This window comes from Meleagris gallopavo, chromosome 1 (genome assembly GCF_905368555.1).
Source record: "Meleagris gallopavo chromosome 1, MGAL_WU_HG_1.1, whole genome shotgun sequence".
NCBI classification, from domain to species: Eukaryota; Metazoa; Chordata; class Aves; order Galliformes; family Phasianidae; genus Meleagris; species Meleagris gallopavo.
The window spans coordinates 47523146-47535696 of record NC_139404.1 but is presented as its reverse complement, the minus strand read 5'-3'; the positions used below and the strand labels follow the sequence as shown (position 1 = coordinate 47535696).

The 12551-nt window shown below is 42.6% G+C and overlaps 1 protein-coding gene across 1 annotated transcript; it reads right to left on the bottom strand.

Annotated features, from left to right (window-relative positions):
* Positions 1-230: 230 nt before the first annotated feature.
* DDX47 (DEAD-box helicase 47) lies at positions 231-12272 on the bottom strand. Its single transcript, XM_010709957.3, has 12 exons — positions 12144-12272; positions 11747-11840; positions 9679-9867; positions 8929-9000; positions 8330-8448; positions 7745-7816; positions 7498-7614; positions 7191-7337; positions 6759-6896; positions 5369-5439; positions 4731-4860; positions 231-4635 (listed from the first exon to the last, which is right to left on the bottom strand). The coding sequence occupies exons 1-12, from the start codon at positions 12231-12233 to the stop codon at positions 4513-4515; spliced, it is 1362 nt and encodes a 453-aa protein (XP_010708259.1). The 5' UTR covers positions 12234-12272; the 3' UTR covers positions 231-4512.
* Between the last annotated feature and the right edge of the window lie 279 nt (positions 12273-12551).

The following is a 12551-nucleotide window of genomic DNA, read 5'->3' as shown; positions in this document are numbered from 1 at the left end:
TTAGCCCAGCTTCAGGCTTCCAGATAAATCCCTGAGAAGCGCTGAGCAAGCTCCAAGGGCACAACAGGACGGTCCTCAGGACTGGCATAGCTGTATCTGCCCCTGGACCAGAGAGGGAGAAACCATTCTTTTCAGGTACCAAAGGCAAAACAATCTCAGTTTTTCCTTTTAAGTAGTCACTCAGGAGCTTTCATAGTTTGACCAGGAAAAAAATCATCTATAGACTAAGAAAACTTCTTTCAACTTTATTTTTTTTCTCTCTCCTCAAAGTTCAGGGGTTAACCCAAAGCTTGGGCTTCTATGTCAGAAACTTCTGATTCTCCAAGTTTACACAGTGAGAGTTTTTCCACAAAATGAATTGCTAAGTATTTAGACAACAGTCAGTAAGAATCCAGAGTGACTACATAACTACTACTGGCATCAAAACTGGATTTTTACAGTATTTGTTTGCTCTGCAACATTTACAAGAATTACTCCTCAAATGTTCACAGAAGCTCCTCACATGCTACCTCAGGCAAACCACAACTTCATATTTGCACAACAGTTCATATTTATATAAGATCAAAATGCCTCTGTGTTCCACAGGTCATGCAATCAATTTCATTCCTCCTCAAGTACTTCCAATGGCTTTTAAGTATGTTGGATATTTTCCTTTTTCCTGTGCTTAATACAACTGTGAATGTTTTCTAATTTCAGCTTCACTTCATAATTCATAACACTCCAGATTCCCAATCACTTCTTACTCAGAGTTCCTACCTAAACTGAGTCTCTTCAAAGCACAGATAAATGGTTCATGCTAGAATGTCATCACATACAGCTTACTCTCTGTCATCTCTATTTTTAGGGGGTTAGAATCATAGAATGCACTTCAAGTTCTGGACCATGGTGGGATTGCAAAGAATGCTACCTTTTGGCAGCTATTCTCTCAGTATGTATGCAGAATAACAACAACAAAAAGGAAACAGATAGGTCTGCACGCAACACTACTTTCATCCCTGACACCAGTGTTTAATTTCACTCTTCCTCCCCAAAGGCTTGTCCCACCTCTGCTGTCTCTGTAACATTAAATTGAAAGACACAATATTCCTGTTCTTTACTGCTTGACATAGACATCTGTGCAGCATTAGAAATCAAAACTATAAAGCATTTTTAATATCATTACAAGCACATAAACAATCATGTCATCAACTTTGGGAAGTACAGAACTGTTTCAAACTGCAAACATCTCTGTTGAAGGTATCTTGAGAATACGGTTTTTACTGAACTGTTTGAGTTTCAACCATAAAAACTGGCAGACTGTTCTAGCCTGATCCTGCTTTATGGGACCAGGATTAATCCTTCACCTCAGCTCTCTGATGTGCAGAGGCTTGAGAGGCTCTCACAGAAGTGTGCTTCAGAATTACCCCCTAAGTATCCACCTGACTGAACAAACACTGGCAGTGGTTCTTACACAGAAGCACGAAGCCAAACACATATCAGTACTGGTGTTTTCTTTTATCCAGAGGGACAGGTCTTGCTCCTTTTTCTCCCCTCATGTTTCATTAAACCATCTACAGATTTTCCTTTAGTCTGGATGTGAGATGTTTTGACTCAATTTAATCGTTAGACACTCCCTATCCTACTTCAGTTATATAAACACCCTCCAGCCCAACCCTCATAACACTGTCACGGTATGAAACTATTTCCTGTCACTTCAACCTGTTCAGATATTTTTGGTTGAAATTGAATGTGCATACCTGTAGCAGCTAGGTGAGGCACCAGTGAGAATGTGGGTGGGGGCAGACCTTTGCTTTTCTTGCGCCAAGGACTTCTACAGTTTGTCATGCCACCCAAAGGGAGGTGGCCAAGTGTCTAAGAGTGACTCAAGGAGTGACTCTACATCCTTTTTATAAGGAGTAAACTGCTACTATTCTGCACTACTCTTACCAGTAGAGGACCTTTGATCCCAAGAAGGGAAACGACAGATCCTCCCTGCTGATGCAGTCTTCCACCCAACAAATGAGCAGAGGGTAAAGGATCTACCAGTCAATTAAACATCAGCAATTTCCAGAAGGAATGACCCTGTCCCACCTCCTCCAGCAGTAAAAGTTGCCTTTCACATCACTTTACAAGGTTGACTCTGTATGCCACCTAAGTTACATTGTTAGGATAGTATTGACAGGCTAATAATAAAGAGTCCTAGAGACTTAGAGAGATATAATCTTCATTTGTTGATAGCAGGTCCAATCCTGTCCAGTTTGTGAATCACTGCATTTAACAATCCGCAAACCAGAAGAGCAGTTGAGAGCTCCCTTGCTCCACAGCATTTGCATCTCATCTCTTATGCTCACTCAAATTCCTCTATTTTCTCATCTCTGGTATATCACAGAATGGCCAGGGTTGGAAGGGACTTCAAGGTTCATGAATCTCCAACCCCCCTGCCACACGCAGGGCCACCAACCTCCCCATTTAATACTAGACCAGGCTGCCCAGGGCCCCATCCAATCTGGCCTTGAACACCTTCAGGGACGGGGCATCCACAACCTCTCTGGGCAGCCTGTTCCAGCACCTCACCACTCTCTCTGTAAAGAACTTCCCCCTGACATCCAACCTAAATCTTCCCTCTCTCAACTTAAAACCATTTCCCCTTGTCCTGCTGTTATCTACCCTTTCAAAGAGTTGATTCCCCTGCTGCTTGTAGGCTCCCTTTAGGTATTGAAAGGCTGCAATGAGGTCACCCCGCAGCCTTCTTTTCTCCAGGCTGAACAAGCCCAGCTCCCTCAGCCCGTCTTCGTAGGGGAGGTACTCCAGTCTCCTGATCATCTTTATGGCTCTCCTCCGGACCCTCTCCAACAGCTCCCTGTCTTTCTTGTACTTTCTTATCCTATGGCTATTTCCTCTTACCTAAGGGAATGACTACTAAAGGGACATGCAGAATTAATATACTTTGCCATTTTGCCTCTCTGCACCAAGATCAATAGAAGATTTGCATACTCTTTCTCCACTGTAAGAATATTTTCAGCTGTCAACAGACATGAATTCTGTAGTGTTATGTATCTGCCATTGAGCCTACACTGCTTTAGAATTAACATACTTGAAATTGAATATTTGGAAAATTTGAGTTAACTACTAGAAAAAAAAGGACACAGACACTTCTCACAACAGTGAGTACATCTCTTCCTCATGAAGAGAAAAGACAACATAAAATATGTTGTCTCTATTTCAAAATAGCTTAGTCAAAACCCACCTTTTCTAGAATGTCTCGCCTCAAAATTATAAAAACATTCTGACCAACACAAATGTATATATAAGATACATGCTGATACTATGAAATATCAATTTTGCCATTTTTTAGTATTGCAGTAGTTTTTGATTTCCATTTACACCATAAAGAATAAACTTTTGAACACTGTCTTTCATGAGCAGAAAGTCCAAGTTTCTGTGTTGAATGATCATGAAGCAGCTTCTCACCTATCTCTGGCCCAAGAAAAGTGGCAAGTGCAAAAAATTTTAGTGCCAATGGGAACTAGCATTATCCTTCTAACTTGTAGTGAAGAGAAGTACACTCCTTCCATTTTTGTAAGTCTGTAAGACTCTGAACTCGGTACAAGACAGAAAAACTGCCAGAGGAAGAAACAGGGTGATGCAAAAGAACCTCTTCAAAACCTGTTTCTCTGTTACCAAGCTCATGGGCTGCTTTTCTATGTAAATACTACCCTCTTGTGTTAGTTTGTAAGTACTACAAGAATCAATCGCAAAACCAGAGAAAACCAACCAAAAAAAAAACCCAACCACTAAATGCACACCTCCCCTTGATCATACCAATCCTTACATACTTTCAACTGAATTCCAGGCAGTGAACAGCCCAATCAGCCAGAACAGGCTCTCTCTGTTGGACCACTCTTCACCTGACCCACTTAAGATATTTATGTCACATCTGAATCACTAGTAAGAATGATGTAAGAGGAAAACCTTCTGGTAGAGCTGATATTCCAAATAAGCAAAACAGGTCACTGACAATACAAATAAAACCAATTTGCTTTAAAATTAAGCTATATTTGGAGTTCTGTGAGTCACACGTCCTTAAGGCAAAATCATCATGGATGTACAGTGGAAACTTGGTTACTTCTTTAAACTTTTTCATCTCTTCCTTCTTCCTTCTGGCAGTCCAATTTGATCCCAGAGGTACTCAGTGAGTTTGGATACTGAGACAGAGGCGGCAGCAATGGGAAAGCTGCACCCATCTCTTTGAGGATGAGCTGGGCCATATCATACAGGCTTCCATTCCCTAAGGGGACAACTTGGCTTCACTGAAAGATTATATCGCACCACTGTACCACAATGACCAAGCTCAGTCTGTAAACGGTGAAGCAGAAGAGAGGAAGACCTTTTAGGCCTTTTCCATACAGAATGCCCAATGCAACATTAAGCAGTTCTGAAAAAAAAAAATCCACTGCAGATGGCTGTGAAGACTATTTTTGCCAAGCTCTTGTAGCCATAAACAGGAAAGTAAAAGTTCGTCCAAACACTGAGCTAGAAGGCTTTTCGTTTCTTCTTTTTCCCACCTGCCACCTTCTTCCTGACACCAAGAGCTTCTTCTGTATCATCATCATCACCATTCCGAGATCGCTTCTTCTCTCCCTGTTCCCTCAGCTCCTGCAACACAATCAAGAGATTGATAAAGAGTTAGGGCAGACAAGGAAATTCACACCACCACTGAGAGTACACAAGGATGAAGTGTCACCACTCACCATTCGAGCAAACCTCTGGGCCTCAGCCACACGCTCTTGTAGCATCATAACTTCCTCCTCTTGCATGGGGAATGCTGGCAGCTTCTTGCCAATCAGGTGTTCAATGCGCTGAAACAGCTCTACGTCATACCTGAAAAAAGATGCTAGCCTGAATCAGCCCAACTGGGACGCCTTCTGTTACCTCTGTCCACAGACACTGCCCCTAATTGCACCCGATAGATATTTTGTTGGTGGCTTGTGCTAATGCAGAGCAACTCTTAGGTACATCCCAATAATGTCATCCTTCAGGATGGCTTTGCTGATTTACCTCAAAAGTATCTGGGCAAAGACTTCATTCAGCAGTTATAAAAACATGAAAATCTATTTAATCTGTATCAATTATTACAAAAAATGTACATATATTATGCAGTGAAGTTATAAACAAATAGTTCCAATAATTACATAGCTGCTTCTAGAATTTACCTTAGATCTTTCTCTCTCCCCTCCTTGAACTTTGAATGCTCTCCTTTTTCACTAAAGAAATCCAACTGGTCCCTCAAAATGAAACACAGTATTTTCCTCTCATCGAGGATGAGGCCAATGCACTCTGCTTTGAAAGACAACTAGGAAGAATAAGTCTGCGACATTTAAACACTTACTGTGTGACAAATGTGATTGATTTGCCAGATCTTCCAGCTCGAGCTGTTCTTCCAACACGATGAATGTAATCCTGAAAACAATTTTCTTGATAAGCGAAAGGACATACACACCACGCACAGAAAAGAGCTGGGGAAGATCCACCCTTATGATTGTTTCTTTCTTTATGGGGAGAAAAGAGTCAGGATTTGATACACTAACTGTATGCAGTATTAAAGGTTTGATAAGACACTGGCTTGTGGAAGCGTGTATTTGGTTTTAACCTTTGATTGCTTTCTAAAAGAAAAGACCACTACTCAAGACCTTAGGAAGCTGTGAGACATGGATGCTAATGGAACTATAACTTCCTCAGAAAGCTAATACTTAAAATAAAAGCAAGCCAATGCTTCTGCCTTCATTCTCAGAATTTAGTTTTCTACCTAGCCTGACTTGGACATAGGCAACCACAATGAAAGGGAGGATAAATGAGAACAGTTTGGAAGTTTCTACTGAGAGCATTCCATTTATATGATTCTGGACTGTTTTCCAGGTTTTATACTGCATTACGGAAGTCAAAACACTCCATGCTTCAGGCAGTACCTGTGGGTGTCACTAAATCATGAGAACACTCAGGATATGTTCTGTGACACGATGAGCTGAGTGGGAGGTGCACAAAAACTGTAATGATGTCATTCATGTGGCTGCTCCCCAACTTTAACTTTTGCCTTTCCATAATGACAAAATCAATTTCTCCTAGGATGAACCATCTTTTTTTGTTTGTTTGTTTGTTTGCAGTGCATGGTACCTTTGATCTATATAGGAACTAGCAGCAAATCTTGAGCTGTACGTCAATGGTGTGCTTTCTGAAACCAAGCTCATGAACAAAGCCACATCCACAAGATAATACTATGCTTTCTACAAAGAAGAAAGCTAGTAACTCACATTTTTCAGCTTGCTATACATCTGTGATACGGAAGTGGAATATATCAAAGATACCATTCTTGATCAACTGAGCATGTGGGAAAATTTTATATTTTAAACGCAGTTTAAGCGTGGATTGCAGGAACACAGATGCCTACTTGAAGCCTGTAATATGTTAAAGCTATTTCCGAAAAGTCTGTAATCTGTTCGATACAGTATTACAAAACACTCTTGAGCAGAAAAAACAAGAGAACAAACATCCCTCATTTCTCCTCTTCTCTTATGGATTGAGTTTTGCAACCCAGATCAGGCCACTCAAACTGAGATATCAACTCAGTCTTTGAGGCCAAACAACTTCTTTTCATCTACATGAGTGTGAAATACACGTTCCATCAGCAGAACAGAGGAAAGTTGTCTTTCTTCCTTTACCTAGCTTCAACACAATATTTCCTGGTGATAGAAGACCCTCAGATGGCACACAGACTAACTTACCTTAGAGTGCGTAGGAATATCAAAGTTTATCACCACATCCACATGTGGGATATCCAGACCTCTGCTTGCAACATCAGTAGCCAGCAGAATAGATCGTGCCTTTGCCTTGAACTTGTTTAAAGAGCCCAAGCGTTTGTTCTGGAAGAGAGGTGGACAGAAAGGAAATGAGAGAATGTTCACTCCGGTTAATATGCTCTTGTTGAAATACTAACAGAGATGAACTGTAGCAGAAACCTCTCAAAAAGAAAAATCTCACTTCTCTAATTTCTAATTACACAAATCAGCAACAGCATCCACATTAGATTAACATCTATGGACCAGTCCAGTCCAGTAGCTGTGAAATGCTTCTGCAAGGTAGCTGTATGTATGGTATAGTCCATTTCCCAAGTGACATGTTTCCTGTCTAGTCCATCCTGTGGGATATGCCCATACCTGACTCATCTGCCCATGGAGAGGAATAGCAGTGAACCCAAGGTTACGGAGCAGTAGAGCAGTCCTCTGAGTATTGTTACATGTACTACAGAATACCATGAAAGAATTTCCAGCTAGTTCATTCAAAATATAAACCAGATAGCTATCCTGTAAAGAGAGGGGGGAAAAAGAGAAATTAATAAAGCAAATAATCAAATATACTATATTAAAGAGTAATTTAACTGTAAAGCCAGAGAAAATATTTTGCAGATGTGGGAACAGTAAGACTAGACATAGAATAGGAAAGAAACAGAAGAAGCAGCGATACCTTGAATTTGGATGGGATGAAAATGTAGTACTGTTGTAGCTTTTCAACCGTCTGATATTTGGAAGAAACAGCACATTTAACAGGATTCTTCAGAGCAGCACGCTGGAGTTTTTGAACCTAGGAAGATCAAAGTAAATCAATACTACATGCTTCTGACAAAGTCTCTGTCCTTGTATCTGCATCAGTCAGTCTAGTTGACAGTACAGCCTGATGAAAGAATAATTAAAGGAAAGTACTCGCCTCTCACCTGCTTGGTCATGGTGGCAGAAAACAGGAACGTCTTCCTGTCTCGAGGAATCACTTTCAGTATCTTATCCACCTGCAGAAGGAAAATGGAAAGAGAAATAATGAGTACAACAGCAGTCAAGACATTAGTCTTCCAAATATAACAGCCATCCACAAGAAGAGTGCTGCATGCATGCATGCAACTTCGGCTTACAGAAGGCACAAATTTCCCCTTTCTCATGGCAAGTTTTGGGCTGATACTTTATTGATAGTTAAGTAGCACAGACTCCAGAAGTCAAACAGCAGTACAAAGAACAGGCAATATTTCTGCAGCAGGGTGTACGTGATTGACAGTTATTGTAGGACACAATGTCAAACATTCCAGAGAAAGCAGCTGACTTCACAGACAAAATGCCTCCTACTTGCTAGCTAGTACTCTGCAGAACTCCGCTAGGTTTAACTCTCACCACAGGCTTCCATGCAATTACAAGATCTTAGTTGCAAATTGCCACTAACTTCCTCAGAACTCCATTTTCTACATGACTGCATGTAATGATCTAAAGGGATTTGTAAGGCATTCCAAAAAGCTCCTTCAGCGCATTCCTACCTCTGTCTCAAAATCCATGTTGAGGATCCGGTCAGCTTCATCCATCACTAGGAACTTCAGAGCTCGTAAGTTGAAGCCCTTGGTATTCTCCAGGTGATCCACCAGACGGCCAGGAGTTGCTACAAGGGAGTCAGAGAGAGCCAGTTAAGAATTAAAAACAAAGATCCAAAGAACTAAGAGTCATCAGTTACAGAAATGAATTATTCACCAAATGTGAGTATAAGTAGGTTGCTTTGTGGTGAGCACTATTTCATCCTTGAAGTGTTTTGAAGTAAGACTAGGCTCCATGAAGAATGCCCATCTTCCCCACTCCCATGAAAACAGCAAAACAAACAGACAGCAGATGAGATGTACTAAGAATGAGACCAGGGTTTTGAATACTTCAGGAGCGTTAAAGGCAATCCAGCAGGAATGCTTTGGAATGAGCTCGTAGCAGCAAGGCTATTGGGGCCTATTTTAGAGACATTAATATCTCAAAATGAAACAAATGAAGGATGTGTTTTTTCCTGCTACCCCAAAGACACAAAAGCTTCTGCCACTCTTTGAATGACTATAATCTAATTATATTCATACTCCATACCTTGTGTATATTGACTTACCAATTATAATATGTGGTTTCTTGGCTAAGGCCAGAGACTGAGACATTGAGTCAATTCCACCAACAATAACCGCTGCAAAACAAACAGAGCACAGTGAATACCTCTGTTTATCACCGGCCAACCTCTAGAGTATAATGTGTTTCTTTTTACTCCCTGCCACCCACAACTCTACACAAACGAAAAGCTTGCTTTCTTTATGAGAATTCACTCTATTTTAGTATATGCCTGACCTTTCCAGGCCTCTTAAGCCACACACTGAAGTACCTAACAGCCTCACTTATTTTGTCACAGTTGAAGAGCTAGAGGCAGAGTCTACTCTGCAGCCTAACTCAACCTCAGAATCTGAGAATTCTTAAAATATCCCAAAAGCCTCTATATCAGCAGCAAATATTAAAAAAAAAAAAAACAACAAAAAAAACCAGACTGTTTGTGGGGAAGATTAAACTACATCATATATAGCAGAGCTCTACGCAATGTAACACCAATACAAACTTACTGCTGGGGACATTCTCCGCTATTCCATCTTTAGCAGTTTGGATGTTAAATGCTAAAGAGCTGCAGAGTTTTCCATAAGGGAAGACCATAAAGTCAACAGTAGTTTCTCTCCTGTAACTGATATCAGCATCACAAAACTCTTACACCTTGTATTCAACCCTCCATATAAACACTGTCTACTTTTTCCTTCGCACTCCGGGAGCTGATCTTCAAGCCTCTAAAACAAAAGCATTCCAGTATCACAAGGCTACTTACCACTGTGGACACCAATTGAGGACCCAAGAGCTTCGAACTGCTCTGAGATTTGGAAGGCCAGCTCTCTTGTTGGTGTAAGGACAAGAGCAAATAAACGCTGAGGTGCATCCAGCAGTGCTTGAAGAATTGGTAAAGCAAACGCTCCTGTTTTCCCAGAGCCGGTTTCTGCCAGTCCAATGATATCTCTGCCTACAAGGCATAGCAAGAAGAGCAAAAAGTGTTACAAATCTGTATTAAATACAGTGGATTTCAAAGAACTGTGCAATAAAGCATAAAAGTTTGCTAAGAATAAAAAGAATAGCCTCGGCAATAAATCCCCTCCTTCATTCCCCCAAAAAGGGCAAGAAACAAAAAAGGTGAAGGAAAACAGAAAGAGATAACAGCAAATTTCAAAACGTCTCTAGAGAATTCTAAAGTGTAACTGCATTTGTACATTGTAAGTTACAGTTCTAATTCCTTTCAATTATGTTTCCGGGTAACATAACAGTGTTCTTACATCTCAAAAGCCACAATGTATTTTATGCTGTAGATTAAAACAGTAATTTAAATCTGCTTGCAGCCAGCAAAGATTAGGATAGTAAGTGCCCTACCCCAAAAAGCAACACTGTAGAACTCATCTGCAGGATTCATTCTCACTTGCTAAATTCCAACAGCTAAGAACATGCTACCGATAGGCTGTAACCCAAAGAAAACTCAGGAATGTTTTCTTTTGCTTTTGAAGAGAATCTTCTACATGGATTAAAAGAGTCTGACAACAGTTAAGTGCCAGGACAGAGCAGGCAATGAAAAGTCATTTCCATTTTAAAACCATTGTCACTACATTGTGCTTCTCTTCCAATTTCGTGATGGATTCTTTTTGAATAAGAGATATTCTAGAGGTAGAAATATTTAGTAAGGTATTTTCCAGTCTTCCAGGATGTTTACAGAAAGACACTGTGGCTTTGTTATTCCTCTCTCCAGAGATCTGATTTCATGGTATCTCCAATTTCAGAGGCAAATTCTCTAGATCTCTAACAGAAGAGGCACAGCCTCAGGCCTGCCAGAAGTGTCCAGCATACCCCTATGTAGTTCAGAGAGACCATGGGCGACACTGACTAGTAGCTCAAAAGACTGGGAACAGTTATACTTACCATGGAGTGCCAAAACTATCCAACAGTAGTGAACAGACAAGAACCTATGCACTAATGTGAAAGCTTGAAATTGAAGGCAATGTTACAAGAGAAATTAACATTCCAGCTCCATCAGAGAAGGACACAAGAATGAAGATCAAAATTACTTCTACATACAGAATTTCCACGAGGAAGATGGGAAAATGCTCTCAACCCTGCCACCTCATAGAATCATTAAGGCTGAAAAGACCACTAAGATCACCTAGTCCAACCATCATCCCATCCCCACCATGCCCACTAATAGTCCATGTACTTCAGTACCACATCCATACATTTCTTGAACACCTCCAGAGACAGCAACTACATCACCTACCTGGGCAGCCTGCTCCCCACTCTTTCTGAGAATAATTTTTTCCTAACATCCAACCTGAACCTCCACTGACACAACATTAGGCCATAAGCTCTTGTCCTATCTTTATTATCTGGGAGAAAAGACCAACTCCCAGCTCACCACAACCTCCTTTCAGGTCACTGTTGAGAGTGTTAAGGTCTCAGTCTTCTCCAAGTTTCCACCAGACAAACAACCCCAGTTCCCTCAGCTGCTCCCCATCAGACTTGCGCTCCCGATCCTTCATAGCTTTGTTCTCTGGACATACTCTGGGGCCTCCGTGTCTTTCTCGTAGTGAGGGGCCCAAAACTAAACACAGCACTTGAGGTATGGGCTTACCGGTGCTGAGTACAGAGAGATGGTCACCTCCCTGCTCCTTCTCACTCCACTATTCCTGATACAAGCCAGGATGCCGTTGGCCTTCTTGCCAACCTGAGTACACTGCTGCCTGACATTCAGCCAGCTGTCAGCTAACACTCTCAGACCGTTTTCATTTGCTCAGAAAAATGGATTCACACAGAGCTCCTGGGGAAGTCATCCCCACACTGTGGATGGGAAACACGCCGCTTACCCTGCAGAGCCACAGGAATAGCTTCCACTTGAATCTTCGTTGGTATCTTCCATCCCAGCTGGTCACAAGCTTCACACAGGACATCCGTCACTCCCTGAGTATCATCGAAAAGAGTGGGAAACAAAGCATCAGTGAGCAACGAACGAAGTCACCAATCAAATACATACTGCAACATAGTCGAGCTTGTCTCCATCACAGCCAAACCCCAAACCCGGTCCCGCGCAGCACCGCAGCGACATCCGCGCACGTGGCCGTCCCATCACCGGCACTGGCGGCTCCACCGAGCACGGGGCAGCTCCTCCCCTCTCCCCGCTGCAGGCCTCATCTGCCGAGGTGAGGGCAGGCGGATGCTTCTCGAGAGCGGCGCAGACTGCAGCGAGCCCCAACTCCGCCTCACCAGGTCCTTGAAGCTCCGCGCCTCTTCCACCACCGGTACCTCCTCAGCTTCCAGCCCAGCCGCCTTCCCCGTCTCCCCTCCCGCCGCCATGTTGGATCTTCCTTCCGGCGCGGCGCAGGGCACGCCGGGAGCTGTAGTCTCCCAGGGGCCGCAGCGGAGGGGCGGGGCCGGGCGCGGAGTCTCAGCCGGCGGCCGTGGTGTGGCGGTCCGCCACAGCGCTGTGATGCCGCCGCGTGGAGGTACTCGCGATCAGAGCTCTGGCAGCGCGGGTCGTGCCTGAAATAATAGACTGATTAAATTTTTTCTTTGGTTGCAGCCCAGGGTAAGGGTGGCATTCTGGGCTGTGAAGTCACGCTGCTGGCTCATGTCCAGCTGCCATCCACCAGTACCCCCAAGTTCTTTATGCAG